Below are 22,710 nucleotides of genomic sequence, written 5' to 3'. Positions count from 1 at the left end.
AAAATCCATTATTAAATTAAAAGTTGGGAACAGAGATCAGACCAATATATATGAAAGACTGGAAACACATTTGGGAAAGCAAAAAGGAAATGTTAAGCTGGAAATGTTAAAGGTACTATATTGGTTAAAATACAGGAATGGGTTAACTAATCTTCCTGATGCATTGTTGCATTGGATCAACTCTGCAATTGCTGTAAAGCATCAAAGCCTTTTCTCTGGTCCAGGCAAAATGAGGCAGGAATAGTGGTAGAGAATACAGAACAACAGAGTTGGAAGGGACCATGAAGGATTTCAAGTCCAATCCCCTGCTCAATCAGGAGATCCTATACCGTTTAGACAAATGGCTGTCCCATCTCTTCTTAAAAGCTTCCAGTGGTGGAGCAGCCACAGCTTCTGAAAGCAAGCTGTTCCACTGGTTAATTGTTCGCCCTGTTAGGAAATTTCTAGATTCCTAGTTCTTCGTTACTTCTCTCTTTGTTCAGTTTCCAGCCATTGCTTTTTTTCTTGCCTTCTAGTGCTTTGGTAAATAGGTTGACCCCCTTTAAGTTTGAGAAAAACATTGGCTTTATTATATTTATTTGTACCCTGCCCATTCTCCAGGGAGCCTATGGTTATAAACAGTGTTTCTCAACCTTGGAAACTTTAAGACAGACATGTCAAACACAAGGCCCGGGGGCCAGATCCGGCCCGCGAAGTGGTTTCATGTGGCCTGCGAAGCCATCCTGGAAACAGTGAGGGATCGGCCCCCACTGCCTCGGCCCTGGCCCAGAGACCCTCCTTCTGCCAGAGACCCTCAGATCTGTCCCACTCCTGCCCAGGCCCCCATAGGCACCCTTGATGCGAACGATGTAGAGTTGGCCATGGCCACCCAGTAGGCCATACGCACTCTAGCCACGCCCACCCAGTAGGCCATACACACTCTAGCCACGCCCACCCTGGCCATACCCACCCGGCCCCCTGAGGGCAACCGCAATGCTGATGCGGCCCTCAATGAAATTGAGTTTGACACCCCTGCTTTAAGATATATGGGCTTCAACCCCCAAAATTCCCTAGCCAGCCAGCAGCTTGGGGAATTCTGGCATTTGAAGTCCAAGTCGCTGAGATTGAGAAACGCTGGTTATGAATGGCAAGTCCTGTGATGTAGATGAGGCTAAGAGATAACTGGACCAGGAACATGCTAATGAATTTTATTTTAAGCAGAAATGCAAATCCAGGCCTTGTGCTCTAACCACAGGGTCTCTTTAGCTAGCTTCCAGATCAATTTAGCAACAGATTTGTTAAGGACTTTCCATTTTTCCAAGAAGTAGATTGCCTTTCCTCAGCACAACTAAATTCTCCTTCTGATGTGCTTGTTTGTCCCTCACTTCAAACAAAATACTCCAAATGGACAAAACATATCAAGCTTCATGCTAATTAAAATTCTTCTCTGTGTTATGCCAATATCTGATTGCAGGTTCATAAGGGGCCATTCCAAGATGCATTGCAGAGGTTACCTCTAAAATTGTAGCCTCACAATATTTTTTTCCTTTAATGTTTGAAATTTGTTGACTGAATCAGCTTTAATTACATCAGAGAATTTTTTTAAAATTGCCCTGCTTGTAGAGGTTGCATTGAAAAGACCATATTTATAGTATCATTTTATGATGTTTCCTAGAAGTTGATGCAATTCAAAAACTGGATTATTATTGTCACGTTAGAAGGGACATCAATAGCATTTTTAAACAAATACTGGGGGGATCAATTGCCATGCACTGAATATTTTAATTTGGAATTTATCTAAACATCAAGAATTGGGGACTCTGGGTTCATGAAGCTTAGATAAAAAGCATTATTACATAAACTGGAAGGTGAAAACTATGCCTGTTTGTTGATATGTGTTGGATGGTTGACATGCATTGTTTGTAAAAAACAGCTGAATTTGTTTTCTTTTTCAAGGCAAGGGGAAAAAAAAGCTTTTGAGAAGCACCATCAAATTATTTGCAGCTGTTCTGTTTACAATTTTGGGATCTATCTACCATTATTTTATGTTAGATTATACTGCTAACCCTGATACACATATGCATATTTTTCCTTATGTTCATTGGTTTCAGATAATAACATACGTTGAAAAAAACCAGGTCTAGTGAAAAATTAACACTTGCTGACTTCAGGAGGATAACGACACATCAAATTTTCACCACCAAAGGACAAGTGCACACACAAATAAAAAGAAACGAATGGTTTTGAAGAAATCAGATTTGAGAACAATCAGATAGCTTGATTCTACTTTCATTCTTAAACATGAACTATTCTTAAGTACAGGTAGTCCTAGACTTAAGGTAAAGGTAAAGGTAAAGGTTCCCCTGCACATGCGTGCTAGTCGTTTTCCGACTCTAGGGGCCGGTGCTCATCTCCGTTTCAAAGCCGAAGAGCCAGCGCTTGTCCGAGGACGTCTCCGTGGTCATGTGGCCGGCATGACTAGACGCCAAAGGCGCACGGAAGGCTGTTACCTTCCCACCGTAGTGGTCCCTATTTTTCTACTTGCATTTTTACGTGCTTTCGAACTGCTAGGTTGGCAGAAGCTGGGACGAGTAACAGGCGCTCACTCTGTTACGCGGCACTCGGGATTCGACCCGCCAAACTGCCGACCTTCTGATCGACAAGCTCAGCGTCCTAACCCACTGAGCCACCGCGTTCCTTAGTCCTAGACTTACAACCATTCATTTAGTGTCCATTTGAAGCTACAATGGTACTGAAAAAAAGTGACTTATGGTCACATGATGAAAATTTGGACGCCTAGCAACTGGCTCATAGTTATGACAGTTTCAGTTACCGGAGTCATGTGACCACCTTTTGTGACCTGACAAGCAAAGTCAATGGGGAAGTCAGATGCACTTAACAAGCAGGCTGCTATAACTGCAGTGATTCACTTAACAACCGTGGTAAGGAAGGTCGTAGAATGGGACACAACTCAGGATGGATGTTTCGGACTATTTCCCCCTGGTATAGGCTTTCCAACTGTCGTGAGAGGGCGGTGGTTGGCCTGTCCTGGGGTGACACCCAGCTGAGTGGCAGTGGCTGGGTGGAGGCTCGGGACATCTATTTGCTCTCTGTTTGGTTCCTCCTTAAATCAACTGATTATGGACTGCCTATATCTGGACTGCTTTATGCCTTGTTTTAGGTACTCCTCTACGGACTTGCTCGCCCTCAGGGGTGCTCCCCCTTCCTGGAGGCGGCCCGCCTTTCCAGCCGAGCATAATCTCGAGGAAGGTCCCATCTATTGGGATCCTGAGAGATGGCCGGGCACGGTTATGGGCCTCCGACGTAAACCTAACAGGAGGTCCTTGATTTGTTTTCTGTCAAAATTTTTTCGGGGGTTAGGGAGGAGGGAGGGTTCTTTTTTTGGTTGTTTGGACGAGGGGGGCAGTCCAACTACCTTTGTTCAGGCTAGTGCTGAGGCTGATCGCGGAGGGGAGGAGCGGGGGTCGGCTGCTTCTGGGGCTCCAGGGCCAGTCGTGGGATTGTCCATTCCCACGACGATAGGGAATGGCAGCAGGTGTAGGAACAGAGGGCCGTATCGGTCTCAGGGAAGGCCTCTCCGCTGCTTACAAGCGGTGAGGCACTCCGACCCTCTGGTTCCGCCCCGAGGTCCCGGGAGTGAGGATGTGCAGCCTCCTGAGCTCCGGCTGGTGTATTTGAATGCCAGGTCGGTCGTTAATAAGGCTTCTCTCATTCGAGACTTGGTCGAGGGTGAGCAGGCTGACCTGGCTTGCATCACGGAGACCTGGTTGGGCCCAGAGGGCGGTGTTCCTCTGGTTGACCTTTGCCCACCAGGTTTCCGGGTGCTGCACCGGCCTCGGGCTCAGGGTAGGGGTGGGGGAGTGGCTGTTGTTGTGAGGGAGACCTTGTGTCCGCGGGAGGCCACCGTTCCCCAGATAGTCGGGTGTGAGTCTCTCTTTTTGAGATGCGGCCCTGGTGCGCAGTTGGGCTTGCTGCTGGTGTACCTTTCGCCTAGTCACGCAGCAGCAGCCCTGCCTGAGCTGCTTGATGTCCTCTCTGGGCTGGTGGTTGAGTTCCCGAAACTTATAGTTTTGGGGGACTTCAACCTACCATCGCTGGGAGGATCATCTGAGTTGGCTCGGGAGTTCATGGCTTCCATGACGGCCATGGACCTGACGCAAGTAATTACGGGACCGACTCATGAAGGAGGCCACACCCTTGACCTTGTTTTCTTGTCTGGACGGTGGTTAGATGATCTTGGTGGGGGCTCTCCAATTATTATGCCCCTGTCATGGACCGATCATCATCTCCTGCGGCTGGTCTTCCGTTTTGCCACCCCCCGCCGTGGGTGCTTGGAACCACTTAAATGGTACCGCCCCAGACGCTTAATGGATCCCCAGAGGTTCCAGGCGGCGCTGGGGTCCCCACCTGCCTCCCTCGCTCACAGCTCGGCCGAGGCCTTAGTGGAAGCCTGGGAAAGGACGGCCACTGAGGCCCTTGACCGAGTTGTACCCTTGCGGCCCCTGACCCGGTGCAGATCCCGCCGGGCTCCATGGTTTTCTGCGGAGCTCCGGGAGATGAAGCGTCGGAGACGGGGCCTAGAGAACGGTTGGAGGTCCAGCCGATCCGAACCCGACCGATTGCGACTAAGAGCCTTTATTAGGTCTTATCTCGCTGCAATTAGGGAGGCGAGGTCCAACCACTTCGCCACCCTTATTGCGTCCGCAGATAATCGCCCGGCTGCCCTGTTTAGGGTGACTCGCTCCCTCCTAAATCAGGAGGTGAGGGAGGATCCCTTGCAGGGACGTGCCGAGGAGTTTAACCAACATCTGTCGGACAAAATCGCTCGGATTCGGACCGGTTTGGACTCTGACTGGGCAGAGTCTGACGATCAGGACACGGGTGGTCTTGTCGATATCATCTGGGAGGAGTTTGATTCTGTGACTCCGGAGGAAGTGGACAGGATCATGGGGAGGCTGAGCACCACCACATGTTTACTGGACCCGTGCCCTTCCTGGCTGGTTTATGCAGCCCGGGAGAGGACACGCAGCTGGTTCCAGGCAGTTATATCGGCTTCTTTGAGTGAGGGTATCTTCCCCACCGTCTTGAAGGAGGCGGTGGTGAGGCCTCTCCTCAAGAAGCCTGCTCTGGACCCGGCTGTATTGAACAACTTTCGTCCTGTCTCCAACCTTCGCTTTCTTGCGAAGGTTGTTGAGAGTGTGGTGGCGCATCAGCTCCCTCTGGTCCTGGATGAAGCGGATTATCTAGACCCGTACCAATCGGGTTTCAGGCCCGGGCACAGCACGGAGACGGCATTGGTCGCGCTGGTGAATGATCTCTGGAGGGCTCGGGACAGGGGGCATTCCTCTGTCCTAGTCCTATTAGACCTCTCGGCGGCTTTCGATACCATCGACCATGGTATCTTGCTGCGGCGTCTCAGGGGATTGGGAGTGGGAGGCACAGTTTTACAGTGGTTCTCCTCCTATCTCTTGGGACGTTCGCAGTCGGTGTTGGCAGGGGGGCAGAGGTCGACCGCGAGGTCTCTCATTTGTGGAGTTCCTCAGGGGTCGGTCCTCTCGCCTCTCCTGTTCAACATCTACATGAAGCCGCTGGGTGAGATCATTCGTGGCTTTGGAGTTGGGTATCATCAGTACGCTGATGATACCCAACTTTTCTTTTCGACCCCAAACCACCCCAGTGATGCCCTCAACGTGATGTCCCGTTGCCTGGAGGCGGTTCGGGTCTGGATGGGGAGGAACAGACTCCAGCTCAACCCCGACAAGACTGAGTGGCTCTGCATATCTTCATCCCGGGTTTATTCGGACATTCCACCTCTAGCTATGGGGGGTGAATTATTGCCCCCCGTAGATAGGGCTCGCAACTTGGGGGTCCTCCTAGATTCACGGCTCACCTTGGAAGATCATATAGGAGCCGTGACTAGGGGGGCCTTCGCACAGGTTCGCCTGGTGCGTCAGTTGCGGCCCTATCTTAGCCGGGATGATCTATGCACGGTCACTCATGCGCTCGTGTCCTCTCGTCTGGACTACTGCAACGCTCTCTACATGGGGCTGCCCTTGAGGACCACTCGGAAGCTCCAACTGGTACAGAATGCAGCCGCGAGAGTGGTGTTGGGAGTCTCCCGATACTCCCACGTTACACCTCTGCTCCGTGAGCTGCATTGGTTGCCAGTTGTCTTCCGGGTGAGATTCAAGGTACTGGTAACGGTATTCAAAGCACTCCATGGCATGGGGCCGGAGTACCTCAGGGAACATCTGCTGCCGGCATCAAGCTCCCTGCGCCCTGTGCGTTCCCACAGAGAGGGCCTCCTCAGGGTGCCACCGATCAGAGAATGTCGATTGGTGGCCCCCAGGGGGAGATCCTTCTCTGTGGGCGCTCCGGAGCTGTGGAATCAGCTACCGGTAGAGCTCCGGACGGCGCCCGATCTTCGCTCCTTTCGTCGCGATCTCAAGACATTTTTGTTTGTACAAGCCGGCCTAGCCTGAGGGGGGTTGTGTTGGGGTTGTTTTATCTTTCGCTTTTTAATTTTTCTGGGGGTTTTTAGCGTTGTATCTATATTGTTTTTAACTAGGGCAATTGTTTAATCTTTTTTAATGTTTGTATTTGCTATTTTATTCTGCCCTGTGAACCGCCCTGAGTCCTTAGGGAGAAGGGCGGTATATAAATGTTATTAAATTAAATTAAAATTAAATTAAATTTAACTGTTGCTTAGCAACATAAATTTGGGGCTCAATTGTGTCATAAAGTTGAGGACTACCTGTATATTGGCCATCAGGAATGCTCATGTCGAAAATCTGATCATAAACTTATTTCACTTGTGGCTTTGGTCTTCCATTTGAATTCAGCACTGCTATTTCCAACAGATCATGCCACAGTCACTAGATCAGCCTCACAAGAGATACTGTGACATTGCTGGATCTATACTCTGCAGCCATACCATTCAGCACTCCTGCATTTCATAAACAAAATTGCAAGATTCCTTGCTTGCTCATTCTCACACCATAGATTACTTACTGCCCAACAATCCAGGTTTTCTACTATTTCATGCTAGTTTTGTTCCACTTGACTGTACTGCATACCTGTTCTGTACCAGCCTGCTACCGGCCCTGCAGAAAAGGCAGGGACAACCCCTTTACAAACGGCAAGAGGCTGGAATTACGCCTGCCAAATTTATAGCTACAAAAACAAACAAGACACGAACCAAGAAACAGGAGCTTTAAGAAACACGAACTATCCAAGCGGTTGCCTTCAGCAAACCAGCCCTCCGCACACATTCCCCTTATATAGAGTTCAGGGCGTGGCTTCTCTCTGCCTCCTTCCGAGAAGCCCCATTGCCTTCCTCTGTTTACTCCTGATTGACTGCCTCCTGCGTCGGGCGTCCTTGAACAGGGCCAGCTGTGGGTCATCTTCATCCACACTGTCAGGCTCACACAGCTGGGTCTCCGTGGTGACCAAGTGGGAGGGGCCTGGCTGAGGGCTCTCATCAGCAAGATCTTCAACCCCCTCAGCAAGGTCTTCAACACCCCCCTCCTCCTCCTCTGAGTTATCCGACCCAACTGCCGAACCCACAGGCTGACCCTGAATCACAACAATACCCAGTTTCTTAACCTTGGCCACTTTAAAATGAGTGGACTTCAACTCCCAGAATTCCCCTTGCCAGGGCTGAGAAACACGGATGTACATTGTACTAGCAGGCTTCCTCATACCGTATCCGACTATGAGACTGCCTAATCTAACTTAACAACTTTCAAGGGCTTCAGACTCCATCCTTGTTTCCTTTTTAAGCTAGAGAGGCAAGAAGATAAAACTCTGAGGCTGTCACTCGGTTCGGTGTGGGCTCCATCACTTGAGCTACACTCCTTCCCAGGAGAACACTCCACCTCCCTTGGATATGTTCCTGAAGCACGAGGCATCAGTCTTCTGAGACTTCAAGCGTTTTTGTTTGAAATCTTCACCCACCTCAAATAAATGCTTAATCTTGTGCTATTTATATCCATTTGCATTTGGTTGAAAGAATAGCTGCCATTCAAAGCGCATTCGGCAACAATGATTATCTGCACCAGGCAGTTGTGGAAGAACATAAGAGAACCTATCACACTTGTGCACACGCTAGGAATGTCATTGAAAAGGCACTTTGGTATTCCAGCACGCTTCTGAAGGGTGAAAAGGGGCAGTAGTGTAGGAGGGACAGGCTCCAAAGCATATGGAAACTCTCCATTCTATGGGAAAGCAGAGGCCCAAAACACACCTCTGTGGACTAAGTATCAGTGGGCGAAGGCTTGCTTGGCGTGGTTGGGTTCACAACTCAAACCGTCCTCTCAAGAGCAACTCTCATCGGCCAGAGATTTATTATTTTTTTTAAAAAAAGGCCCCGCTTCCTCAAAAATTAGAGCTCCGGCTGGGAAAACTTACCATTTTATTATTGATTTCATGAAAATGAATTTCGCAGACTTTTTCCACCACGTCTTCGTTCTCAAAAGTTACAAAGCCGAATCCTATTGAGAAGACAGAGAGAGATGGTAAATAAGGTTAGACTTCTTTTTTGGATTGCTCGAAAAATAAATTACTTTGAGGCACGTTGAATATATCACCAGAACAAACATGTATTGACAATGCATTTTTTTCCACGGTGGATTTCTTTTTTTCTTTTTTTTTTTGCGGGGGGGGGGAGGTCATATTTTTAAGAAGAAGAAGAAAAAAAATCTTTAAGATGAATATGGATTACAATCAACAAGAGGCTATAGAGATGAAAATAAGGCATACTTTTCTATTCCCTACCTCCAACACTATCAGATATTATCCCTATACATTTAAATAGTTACTTTAAGTAGGATATATTAAACCTGAAATTAAGAGGGCATAAAAAATCTGTTGTGCCTGACAGATTCTGAGTAACAACCATACTCCCTCTTGTTCAAGAAGCTCCGCAGCAAGGGTACCCAACTTTGGTAACTTTTAGACTTGTGGACTTCAACTCCCAGAATTCCCTAGCCAGTCATGCTTTGATTGATGCTGGCTGGGGAATTTTGGGAGTTAAAGTCCACAAGTCTTCAATTTGCCAGGGTTGGACATCCCTGCTCTACAGTCTTTCAGAAGAGTTAGACCCAATGAGAATTTCCCTATTAGGAAGATCTCATTAACGAATGGGTAGAAAAGGGCAATGAATGAAACAGATAATCATAAATAGTCTAGACCAGGGGTAGGCAACCTCGGCTCTTTTATGACTCATGGACTTCAACTCCCAGAATTCCTGAGCCAGCCATGCTGGCTCAGGAATTCTGGGAGTTGAAGTCCACGAGTCATAAAAGAGCCGAGGTTGCCTACCCCTGGTCTAGACTCTAGAACATGGACTGGACAATCTCCCAATCAAAGTCTGGTTCCCGGCTTCATAGCTCATGGGGACTTTCCAGATAAATACCACCTTTGTGCCACCTTTGTAGTTTTCCATTATCACCATTCTGAAATATCTCAAGATTTCACCTTGACAGGTCTTCATTTCTGCTATTTATTTATAAAATTTATTTGCCACCCATCTTGTAAGGTAAGTGCCATTACCCTTAGAGACATGTGCACAAGGCATGCATTCTTCTTTAGTCTCTCTACTGAAAGAAATGTTAGATCTTTATATGCACAATCCATCTCTGGAGTTTTTTTTTAAAAATATTAACTTTCTTCCTTTATAGTTGCATAACCCACCCAGCCCACCCACCCACCCCGTCCCTATACAGGAAAACCCTCAAATTACAACCACAATCGGCACCAGACTTTTCCATTGTTAAACACGGTGGCTGATAAGGGAGTCAGGCCCAATTTGACAAATTGTTATGCGAATCAGTGCAGTTGTTAACTCAATCACACAGTCATTAAGCTGATCTGGTTTCCCGCATTGATTTTGTTTGTCGGAAGCCAGCTGGGAAGGTTGCAAATGGCAATCATGTGACCTTGGGATGCTCTACAGCCATCTTAAATTCATGCCAGTTGCCAAGTGCCCAAATTTTGATCACAGGACCGTGAGGATGCTGCCACGGTCATAAGTACGAGCACCGGTTGTAAGTGACTTTTTTCAGGGCCGTTGTAACTTCAAACGGTTACTAAGTAAATCGTTGTGAGACAAGGGCTACCTGTACCCAGGTTTAATTGTTTTCATCTGTAACTAATCAGTGTCCTAGTGGCCATGCTAAAAATTTAATTGACTAATCCAATGTTTCTCAAGCTTGGCAGTTGGAAGATGTGTGGACTTCAACTCCCAGAATTCCCCTCCCAGAATTCTGGGAGTTGAAGTCCACCCATCTTCCAACTGCCAAAGCTTGAGAAACCCTGGAGTAAATCCACTACCTATCGCCAGGAAGAAGGTGAATTTCCCAAGCTTTTTTGCAAATGCACTGGAGGGAGCTCTGAGCAAGCCCATGATAAAAGAAGGAAGCATCAAAGGAACTTGGCCGTTGTTGAGAAGGGTTAAAAGAAACCCACATTGCTCTCCCTGGAAAGCAGTCGGTATTATCAACGCTTTTTGGATCTACGTGCCCTCAGTGTTGCAGCAGCTCTATGAGGTCAGCCAAGATCCAGAGGTGGTTATTTGTCCCTTTCTTCCTGAATTACTTCCTCTAATACCTCATCAGGATATCCGGAGGCCTTCAAGGATCTGGGAACGTTGCAGGCCTCTCATCTGTTCAGCACAGGCAGCTTCAAACGAGCTTCTGATTTGGACCACTTTAAGGCCATTTGATGCCTGCTGTCTGCCCTTTAGCTATATGCTATGTTTACCTGTCTACTTTTTCACTCTTCTGGGCAAAAACTGAACTGATTTCTTTCTTTCTTTTTTTTTTCTTTTTTAACAGCAAGCTCCACGTAGTTTAATGATTATCACACATCTCTCTGGGATGGGGAATTGACTGTCACGTTTCTGGCACCTGCTCAACGGATGAATAAATATAGAAATCCATTAAAATAAAAGTGACGGCTCTACCGAGTAAACCGATTGAACAGAATCTGATTCCCAAAATAGACCACAGAGATCTGGCAGCTATTAACAGGAAAGGAATTCTACACTCAGCAGACGCCAAAACCTTTGCTCCGCGCAGCAACTGCAGGCTCAGGGAAATTAACATTTAGTCAATGGTGATGTGATCCACATCATTTGCACTCGTGCCCCCCAACCATCTGCACGGAGCAGAGGAACATCTCAGACATCAAAGCAGCGGGCAGAATTACAAATGGAGAACATCATCCACAGAGTGATGCAAATTTATACCTTCCAAATTCCTAAACCATGATATTCCCGCTCATATGGGAATGGCGTGGGACCTAGTCAGTTTCAGAAATTCAGGCGTATCTAGGGCCAACTGCTTTCCAGGCGGAAGAAAAGACTGTAAACAGGGCTCACTGGCGCACGGAGACCCGGTTAGGAGATGTGACTTGGATTACGCAACATTGCCAAATGTCCGCCGGTCTAGCGTGATCAACTGAGACTTCTCTGTCGTCGTGCCTGCCCTCTGGAATAGCGGCCCTCTGGAAATCTGCACAGCTCCCACCCTGCAGCTGTTCCACAAGCCTCTGAAAACTGGCTCTGCTCCTGGACTTAGGGTTAAAGGTGGCGGTCGAGCCTCTGTTAGTTTTCCTTTGATGCACTGGATTTGTCTGTTCCAGATGTTTGTACAGGTAGTCCTCGACTTACGACCACAACTGAGCCCAAAATTTAGGTTGCTAAGCGAGACATATGCTTAAGTGAATTTGGCCCCATTTTACAACTTTTCTTGCCACGGTTGTGAGGTGAATCACTGCAGTTGTTCAGTTAGTAACGTGATTGTTTTAAGTGAATCTGGCTACCCACATTGACTTTGCTTGTCAGAAGGTCGCCACAGGGGATCGCTTGACCTTGGGACACCGAAACCATCACAAATGTGAGTCAGTTACCAAGTGTCCGAATTTTGATTGCATGACCATGGAGGTGCTGCAGTGGTTGAGTGAAAAATGGTTTTCAGTGCCGCTGTAACTTTGAACGGTCAGTAAATGACCTTAAGTCGAGGATTACCTGTAAGGGTTTTTCCCCCTGGGAGTTGGAAGCCTCAAACTAGGCAGGTAAGGAGGCACAAGCCGACTTTATGAAAATGCAGGATCCTCTTTGTCATTCCTTAACAACTATTATGCATTTTTCTTTAGGACTGCATCGCAGACACAATCCTTGGAAAAGGTGTGATTGCTTTAAGGAGGTGCCACTTACATGACTCCTCTGAAACATCTTTGCTGTCTTTTGGAGCCCAAAACACAGCACAACCCAAGCAGATATTTTAAGTACATTTCAAACAACATCTGAAGTTTTTCCTTTCTAACATCAATTGTTTTTGATGAGTGGCTATGAATTCCATGGCTTATGTTGGTTGACTTTCCCGTTTGAATCTGACTATAACAAAAATGAACCAGACACGCCACTGGAAGGCATAATCACGAAATTGCATCTTTCTTACTTTGGACATGTCACGTGGGGGAATTTACTGGAGAAAGCTATTATGTTTGGAAGAGTTAGCATAAAAGGAAACCAGGCTGCCAAAGAACACGGTGGCTGGACACCATCAAAGCCGACACCAGCCAGAGCATAGAAAAACTCAAAGAAGCAGTGCAAGATCAGAAGACGTGGACAGACTTGGCCCATAGAATTGCCAAAGTCAAACTTGACTGAATGGATAACATCATCATCACACCTAAAATGGATTGCACAACTGCAGGATGCTGATCTCAGTAGCTCTCGTCTAAAAGATCTGTGGTGGTGCAGTGATTAGAATGCAGTAGAATGCAGGCTAACTCTGCTCACTGCCAGCAGTTCGATCCTGACCGGCTCAAGGTTAACTCAGCCTTCCGTCCTTCTGAAATTGGTAAAGTGAGATCCCAGATGGTTAGGAGCAATATGCTGACTCTGTAAACTGCTCAGAGAGCGCTATAAGGCACGATTAAGCGGTATATAAGTCTAAGTGCTATTGCTAAGTGTACCACTTTCCTTTTTCTCAGCGGGCTGTCTGTCTTTACTCTCTCAACCACGCTGTTTATTTGCTCCCTAATTGTCCGCTGGTTGTTTCCAGGTGGATTTAGTTGATTAAGTATGCTATGCCTGGAACTTGGGGACAATATTAAGTCATTATGAGTATGATTAGTACTGCATGCCACAGGGACCCAGATTTTTGCCCAAGTTTTAGAAAGTCCACTTCTGCAAGTCATTAATTGATTGACTGCCTGAAACATCTTCATCATTAGTAACTCATTAGCAAATAATGCATCAGAGAGTTTCAGTTTTGACCACCTCCCCTTCCTTCATCTGCCAGTAAGGCAAAGCAAAGAGGGATTTCTCAGAAAAGAGCTTTACTACTTAAAAAAACAAAAGTGAAAATTAGCAAAAAGGAAGGATATCATACTGTATCCTTAATTTGTTGACATAGAGGGTGAGAAGTTAAGTTAACGGGATGTGTATTTTGAATATTAGATTTTGTGAGAAATGGTGATAGATGAATTGGGAGTATATTAAAAATCTTGGGAATGATAAATATCAAATGTTAAATCTAAACGTTAGTGGAAATTAAAATTGAAAAAAATTATTAGGTCATTGATTGTCTGAAAGATTGTATGTTAAAACAACTAGAATATGTGTAAATTAAAAACTATGGATATATGTAAGAAAGTTATTTTTTATGTGATTGATAGGATAAAACTTGTCTTTAAATTCACAAATAGACAGTACATATGAAGGGAAAAAGAGAGGAAATGTTTATGGTAGCAATCTGAAATCTGTATTAATGGTATCTGTATGTAATTGAATTACTACTACCCAGCCACCACTCTGCTTTTCAAATATGTGAATGTCATATTAGAAAACCAATAAAATTTGTAAAAAAAAAAAAGGATTTAGAATTCCCCTTGGAACAAATAAATACAGGGGTTTGCCTGAATCATCCCAATTTCAAGTAAAATGGGAAGCAGGGATGGGTTTTCCTCTAGCTCAGGGGTGTCAAACTCAATTTCATTGAGGGCCGCATCAGCATTGCGGTTGCCCTCAAGGGGCCAGGTGGGCGTGGCCAGGGTGGGCGTGGCCTACTGGGTGGGCGTGGCTAGAGTGCGTATGGCCTACTGGGTGGGCGTGGCCAGCTCTACATCGTTCGCATCAAGGGTGCCTATGGGGGCCTGGGCAGGAGTGGGACAGATCTGAGGGTCTCTGGGCCAGGGCCAAGGCAGTGGGGGCCGTTCACTCACTGTTTCCAGGATGGCTTCGCGGGCCGTATGAAACCACTTTGCGGGCCGGATCCGGCCTCCGGGCCTTGTGTTTGACACCCCTGCTCTAGCTATTCCTATTTAATTAGGGACAGCCCTTGGTTTTGGTCTTTGCACCTAGAACACTCTCTCCTGAGTTTTGCCTGTTGAAGGGTACTCAGTCGCAATCATCCTTGTATGAGCTGTTACTTGATTGTTCTCAAGGGTTTCCGTCCCCAAGGATGGCTTATCCCTGAGTAAAGAATGTTTAGTTCTCAGCTTAGCACAAAGGAAGTGCTGATGACTGAAAGGTTACAAGCAGGAACTTGGCAAGACATTGTGCTGCTGGAGAACATCCTGGTATTCTAGACATTTAACCATTGGCATACGAAGGAGAATTCGCTGGAAATGAAGGTTTTTTTAAAAAAAATGTAATCAGGATTGGCTAATTTAAAATCTTGTACATCTCCGATATTTTAAACATGTTGCCAACAAAGCACAACCGTTCATCGGAAGACTTTTCTATAGAAAAACCGAAGGATTATTACCTGGAACACAGGGAATTTAAAAAAGCAGAGAGAAAAATTTATCCAGTTCCTTCCAAAAAGAGGAGAGGAGAGGAGAAGGGGAGCAGAGGAGAGGAGAGGAGGAGAGGAAGGGAGGAAGGAAGGAAGGAAGGATGGAGGTAGGGAGGGAGGAAAGGAGGAGGGGAAGTATTTCTTCTCCATACCCCATTAGTTAAGATAATGAATATGCACCATTTTTAAATAACCTCAAGTCTTAAAGCAATTTTGGATTAATCAGACAATTACTTTTTATGGGTGGTACAAAGAAACATCAACAACAACAACAACAAAACCCATCCATTTCTAAAAGCATGCAGGAAAGATTAATACAAAACAAAAGAGGCGGTTTAAAATGGTGAGATAAATGGGAATCTGGTTGTCAAGGAGTGTGCATTTTTTAAAATGAAATTATACTGCGTCCTCTTGGATGAAGGTATTATTGGAAGCTAACAAGCTCTATTTAAGAGATAAGCGCATTTAGCAGAGTCAAACAGGCTGTTCCCCCCCCCCCCCTTTTATTCAGGTGAATAAAAATGAGATACATATTTGAATAATCTTTTTGGAGGAAAAAAAAGGGAAAAAATGAAATACAGGGGGGCACAAACAGAAGGGTGAATTTCCCCTAAAAGGTGAATGACTGGGGGAGGCGGTGGGGAGAGGTTGAGTCCCATTTTTTTTAAAAAAAAGAAATGCAAGCAAAAATGCTTTTTGAAATCAAATAGTTTGGATCTTTCAAGCAGACTTTTGAAATGCAGTCTTTTCACACAGAAAAGTGGACAAAAGAGATGCTAATACCCATCACCCCAGGCTGTAAAAACAGGCACATTCTCCACTGCCAGCAGAGTGAAACCAGCCCTTTGGCTGGGATCCAGGGAAATCAGAACATTTCTCTTCCTTCCTTCCTTCCTTCCTTCCTTCCTTCCTTCCTTCCTTCCCTCCCAATTTTATTAAATATTTTTTTTTCTTTATATAAAATACAAATGAAAATAAAGACAACAAGGAAAAAAGGTACAGGGAATAATGGAAAGGAGAATTTTAAAAAGCAGTGAATTCCAGCTATTTTCATTGGAGTAAATTACATAACAAAGATTATAATCTCAACTTTTTGTTTATATAAAGAAAGTAAATAGTAGCCATTTCCATAAACACACCCTATTCAATTATCAGAACCAGAACCAGAATCAGATTTCTGATTTCAGAGGATTGTTTTCTGGATTATGCACCCCACATCACATCACTGCTACTTCTCAACCCAAAACCGAGCTAAGAATTCGTCCTCTACACCTGAGAAAGTTGCCCAGGTAAGCCAGTCCATTTACCACAGGCACATTCATGCCCATGTGTCTATTTGTCAGCAGCCCCAACAGGGTCAGGATGACTGTACATGATTGTATTGTACATGATTAAAACAATACAAAAATTGGTAGATGCCATAAATAAAATTAACAAGGCGTGACAGCAGTGCCAAGCCCCAATTGCTTGGAAAAAATTACGCTTCTGCAGGCTGTGTTTTGGTGGGCTTCCCCCTACCCCCCACTCTCTGATTCTCTCCCCCAAGCTATATTTCATGCTTGCATTTGCTGCTGAAGGGACCCCGTGTTAGGTTAACTGAAATATGGATCTGATGACACCACAGCTATGAAATACCAGAGTGAAGGCTCTGCGATTTATGTGTGCGCGCACACACCAGTGACTGAACTATATTGACAGAATGTTATTTCGCTCTGTGAACACAAGTAAACACGCGTGGTAGACAATGGAGATCCATTAATTGGAAACACCCACCCCACCACCCCTGCTTTTCTTTTCATGCTCCAAATATTTAAAATTTAGAAAAGAAATTCCGTTTTAAAAGAGACGTGTCACAATATTGATATAGGTAGTCCTCGACTTACAACTATAATTGGGAACAGAATTTTCACTACTAAGCAAAGTGCACCAGATTTTAATGTATTTGGCCACTGTTCTTCAACACACCACTGCAGTTGTTAAATGAATCCTGCGGCAATTAAGCAAATCCAGCTTCCCCCTATTGACTCTGTAACTGTTGTGATTCAGGGTCAGCCTGTGGGTTCGGCAGTTGGGTCGGACGACTCAGAGGAGGAGAGGGGTGTTCAAGAGCTTGCTGAGGGGGTTGAAGATCTTGCTGATGATAGCCCTCAGCCAGGCCCCTCCCACCTGGTCACGACGGAGACCCAGCTGTGTGAGCCTGACAGCATGGATGAAGATGACCCACAGCTGGCCCTGTTCAAGGACGCCCGATGCAGGAGGCAGTCAATCAGGAGTAAACAGAGGAAGGCAATGGGGCACCTCGGAAGGAGGCAGAGAGAAGCCACGCCCTGAACTGTATAAAAGGGGAATGCGTGGGAGGGCTGGTTTGCTGAAGGCAACCGCTTGATTAGTTCCTGTTTCATAGCTCCTGTTTCATGGTTGGTGGCTTGTTTTGCTGTTTTATGTTAATAAATTTGGCAGGCTTAATTCCAGCCTCTTGCCGTTTGTAAAGGGGTTGTCCCTGCCTTTTCTGCAGGGCCGGTAGCAGGCTGGTACAGAACAGTAACACGGTTGTTAAGTGAATCTGGCTTCCCTCATTGACTTAGCTTGTCGGAAGGTTACAAAAGGAGATCATACGATCTAGGGACACTGCAACCATCATAAGTACATGCCACTTGCCAAAAGTCTGAAGTTTGATCACGTGACCATGGGGCAACTGCAATGGTCATAAGTATGAAAAACTGTCATAGGTCACTTTTTTCAGCGCCATTGTAATTGAACGGTCACTAAACTAATGGTTGTAAGTCAAGGACTACCTGGTACATGCCAATTGCCAAGCTCCTGAATGTTGATCACATGACCATGGGGATGCTGAGGTGGTTATAAGTGCGAGGGCCGGTCATAAGTCACTTTTTCCAGTGTCATTATAACTTTGAACAGCCACTAAATGAATGAATGTGGGTCTCGGATAGGGGTAAGCAACCTTGGCTCTTTTATGACTCGTGGACTTCAACTCCCAGAATTCCTAAGCCGGCATGGCTCAGCATGGAAACCTTTCCCTTTCTCCTCAGCATGGCTGGGAGTTGAAGTCCACGAGTCATAAAAGAGCCCAGGTTGCCTACCCGTGGTCTAGGACTACCTGTAGTGCAAATTACAGGTAGACCTCAACTCACAACAGTTCAAAGTTACAATGGCACTGAAAAAAGTGACTTATGAACGTTTTTACACTTACAACCGTTGCAGCATCCCCTGTGGTCACATGATCAGAATTCAGAGGCTTGGCAATCGGCATGTATTTATGATGTTGTTGCAGTGTCCCGAGGTCATGTGATCAATCACCTTTTGCGATCTTCCAACAAGCAAAGCCAGTGGGGAATCTAGGTTCACTTAACAAGCCTGTTACTAATTTAACAAATGCAATGGTTCACTTGACAACTGTGGCACGAAAAATTGTCAAATGGGCCAAACCTCACTTAGAAATATTTCACTTAGCAACATAAATTTTGGACTCAACTGTGGTGGTAACTTGAGGATTACCTGTATACCAATCTGGAGCCTTCCTGATGTGATGGATTTCATCTCCCCCAGATTCTAGCCAGCCTGGCATCTTAGCAGCAGATCAGTGCTATCGAGATCAACCCCTGCCAGGGGTTAGAAGAAATATGAAAAATGGACTTAGCTGAATAATTCCTGCCATGCTGTTTCTATTAAGGTAAAGGTACCCCCGCACATGCGTGCTCATCTCTGTTTCAAAGCCGAAGAGCCAGCGCTTGTCCAAGGACGTCTCCGTGGTCATGTGGCCAGCATGACTAGACGCCAAAGGCGCACAGAACGCTGTTACCTTCCCACCGTGGTGGTCCCTATTTTTCTACTTGCATTTTTACGTGCTTTTGAACTGCTAGGTGGGCAGAAGCTGGGACGAGTAACAGGCGCTCACTCTGTTACGCGGCACTCGGGATTCGACCCGCCAAACCGCCGACCATCTGATCGACAAGCTCAGCATCCTAACCCACTGAGCCACCATGTCCCTGTTTCTATACTTTGCATTAAACTTTCCACAGGCACAAGTCATGCAAAAAGGAAGATGGCGTTTGAATTCTTGCCTACAGAATCATACTGGAAAATCTTGTCTTATCCTTGGCTTGTTTATTCTTGTTTAATCCTAGGCTGCATTAACAGGGGGACAGAATCAAGTTCATGTGAAGTGATGGTACTATTTTATAATGCCTTGGTAAAACCACACTTGGAATACGGCATCCAGTTTTGGTCACCATATTATAAAAAAGATGTAGCAACTCTGGAAAGAGTGCAGAGAACAGCAACAAAGATTATTAGGGGACTGGAGGCTAAAACATATAAGGAACCGTTGCTGGAATTGGGTAGGTCTAGTTTAACAAAGAGAAGGACGAGGGGGGACATGATAACAGTCTTCCAATATCTCAGGGGCTGCCCTAAAAAAAGAGGGAGTCAAGCTATTCTCCAAAGCACCTGAAGGCAGGACAAGAAGCAACGAAAGGAAACTAATCAAGGAGAGAAGCAACCTAGAACTAAGGAGAAATTTTCTAACAGTGAGTATAATTAATCAGTGGAACTGCTTGCCTTCAGAAGTTATAGGTGCACCATCACTGGAGGTTTTTAAGAAGACGTTGGACGTTTTGTCCAGAAACATATAAAGGTAAAGGTAAAGGTTCCCCCACGTTCCCCCACACATGCGTGCTAGTCGTTTCCAACTCTAGGGGCCGGTGCTCATCTCCGTTTCAAAGCCGAAGAGCCAGCGCTTGTCCGAGGACGTCTCCGTGGTCATGTGGCCAGCATGAGTAGACGCCAAAGGCGCACGGAACGCTGTTACCTTCCCCACCATAGTGGTCCCTATTTTTCTACTTGCAGTTTTACGTGCTTTCGAACTGCTAGGTTGGCAGAAGCTGGGACGAGTAACAGGTGCTCACTCTGCTACGCGGCACTCGGGATTCGACCCGCCAAACTGCCGACCTTCTGATCGACAAGCTCAGCGTCCTAACCCACTGAGCCACCGCGTCCCTTTTCCAGAAACATATAGGGTCTCCTATATGTTGAGCAAAGGATTGGACTAGAAGACCTCCAAGATCCCTTCCAACTCTGTTATTCTGCTTTGGGTTGTCTCAGCCTAGCAGTAGGGCGTAATTCATCCCGTGGCTTTCAGGAAAAGACTGAATGCTTTTTCTGGTCAGTGCTTGCTTCTGCATGATAACACTAGCTGCCCCAGGAAATCTTGGCATGTGAGCGTTCTTACTTGGTTGGGACAGAAGGGAAGATTCAGTGATACTAAGAGCTTTGTCACCCTGAGAAGCATCAGATTCAGCAGGGAAAGTGATTTTTTCCCAAGCAGGCTGTCCTACATGCACCATCTAGATGGGCAATCACTAAGAAAACAAAACACTTCCTGACAGATGGAAAGGAAAAAAAGAATTGTGAAGCAGCTCTGTGAGCCCAGTAAAGGTTTTTACAAATGGCTAAACTGACATAAATTTTGCAGTGCATATTAAATCAAAGCTTATTTTCTCACAAAATATCATGAAGTTTAGATTCCCTCCATGAAATGCAGTGTGCTGCAGCTGCCAAAAAAGCCAACATGGGGCTAGGCTGCATTAACAGAGGGATAGAATCAAGACCAGGTGAAGTGCTAATACCACTTTACAAGGCCTTGGTGAGGCCAGACTTGGAATTCTGCATCCAGTTTTGGTCACCACGATGTAAAAAAGTTGTTGAGACTCTAGAAAGAGTACAGAGAAGAGCAACAAAGATGATCAGGGGACTGGAGGCTAAAACATATAAGGAACAGTTGCTGGAATTGGGTATGTCCAGTTTAATGAAAAGGGGTGACATGATAGCAGTGTTCCAATATCTCAGGGGCTGCCACAAAGAAGAGGGAGTCAAGCTATTCTCCAAAGCGCCTGAAGGCAGGACAAGAAGCAACGGATGGAAACTAATCAAGGAGAGAAGCAACCTAGAACTAAGGAGAAACTTCCTGACAGAACGATTGACCAGTGGAACAACCTGCCTCCAGAAGTGGTGAATGCTCCAACACTGGAAGTTTTTAAGAAGAGACTGGACAGCCATTTGTCTTAAATGGTATAGGGTTTCCTGCCTGAGCAGGGGGTTCAACTAGATGACCTCCAAGGTCCCTTCCAATTATTATTATTATTATTATTATTATTATTATTATTATTAATTATTATTATTATTATTATTATTGTTGTTGTTGTTGTTGTTGTTGTTGTTGTTGTTGTTGTTGTTGTTGTTAACCAATACTCAGGAAATGGGTTTCAGTGTGGCTTTAAAAAAGGATTATCATTTGCAGTTGTAAACATAATACATAATACACTGCATATATGGAAGTACAGGTAGTCCTCGACTTATGACCATTTATGAAGTCACGTGATTATCATTTGCAGTTGTAAACATAATACATAATACACTGCATATATGGAAGTACAGGTAGTCCTCGACTTATGACCATTTATGAAGTCACGTGATTAAAATTTGGGTGCTTGGCAACCGGCATATATTTACCATAGTTGCAGCAACCCAGGACCACGTGATCTCCCACTGCAACCTTCCCAGCCGGCTTCTGACAAGCAAAGTCAATGGGGCAAGCCGGATTCACTTAACAACTCTGTGATTTGCTTAATGACCTTGGCAATAAAGGCTATGTAGATTGGACACAACTCAATGCTACCTCATTTTTTGGGGGGGGGGGCTGACATTTTAGTCCCAACTGTGGTAGTACGTTGAGGACTAACTATAAAACAGCATCCAGTCAGAGCTAAAGAAGCTTCTTGGATGAGAAGTGAAACATCTTCAAAGAGGGGAAAAAAAACAACAAAATCCAGTTGCCTTGTGAAAAAGCACCTTTGGGATTACCTACAAAACAGCTTTCCCTATTGTGCTGGTTTCAAGATTTGCCAGATAGCCTTTTGTGAGAATATTTGGGAGGGCACTGAGTTGGGAAAAGCTGACACAGACCCTTACAAAAATTAATAAAAGCAGATCAGTCTTCCATACGTTTGCCTTTTTCTTTCTTTGATGTAGTATGATAATTTGGCTGCTAATGTAATATCCTGCAATTTATCAACCCAGTCTCCTAATATCCTGTTGTCACCAAAAAGGATCCTGTCGGCAGCAGTCCTAGAAAATGGCAATTCCTTAGGCTCTTATTGATTTAAGTGATATGTATAATTCAAAAGAGGAAGCTCTAATAGAATTTATGTACCAGGAGCTATAATTCTTGTATGTTCCTCGCCATGGAAAATAACATATCGTTTTTTCTGTTTGTTTTGCTAATGGACCACCCACAATTCATGATACAGCTCCTTTTATTGCAAGATTAAGCAACTGTTTGCAAGGCACTGATTTGATTACATACCATCAAGTCAGTGTTGACTATTAGCAACCACAGAAATTGATTTTCTCCAGAATTTTGGGCTGATTTATTTGATGATCCACTTATGGTTTTCTTGGCTGTTCATAGTATTCTTGGGAGTCTTCACCAACCTGAAAGTCAGAAGTGTCAACCTTCTTCTTATCCTGCTTCTTCAAAGCTGAACTTTAATTTCCCTATAAGGTCACAGGAAAAACCACGCACTGCACAATTCGGATTTTTGTAGTTACAGACACTTTCTAGCCTTAGAACATCTTTTGCAAGGTCTTCTTGATTAATCTACCAAGTGCTAATTTGTGGCATATTTCTTGACTGCTGATATCTTTAGTTGATTTTAAAAGGCAGGAACTATCCACCACTTCCAAATCTTCACTGTTAGTTCTAAGGCTGGCTACTATGCCTGTTATCATTAGTTCAGTCTCTTTATATTTAATCTTAGTCCCTTTTTCCTCTTTTCTCCATTATTCTTTGTTATTACTATAGCTTGCAAATCATACACATGGCACT

The 22,710-nt window shown here is 45.2% G+C and overlaps 1 protein-coding gene across 7 annotated transcripts in view; it reads right to left on the bottom strand.

Moving 5' to 3' along the window:
• Positions 1-22,710, bottom strand: part of MSI2 (musashi RNA binding protein 2) — a 586,946-nt gene that overhangs the window by 112,544 nt on the left and 451,692 nt on the right. For all 7 annotated transcript variants that reach the window (XM_081346592.1, XM_081346594.1, XM_081346595.1 and 4 more), the window contains exon 8: positions 8,410-8,492. In XM_081346592.1, coding sequence (XP_081202718.1) covers positions 8,410-8,492 — 83 coding nt within the window. The remainder of the gene's footprint in view (positions 1-8,409; positions 8,493-22,710) is intronic.

This window comes from Vipera berus (genome assembly GCF_964194415.1).
Source record: "Vipera berus genome assembly, chromosome: 1".
In the NCBI taxonomy this organism is placed as follows: domain Eukaryota; kingdom Metazoa; phylum Chordata; class Lepidosauria; order Squamata; family Viperidae; genus Vipera; species Vipera berus.
Note: the sequence above shows the minus strand (reverse complement) of the source record. Positions and strands in the feature narration are given on the sequence as shown.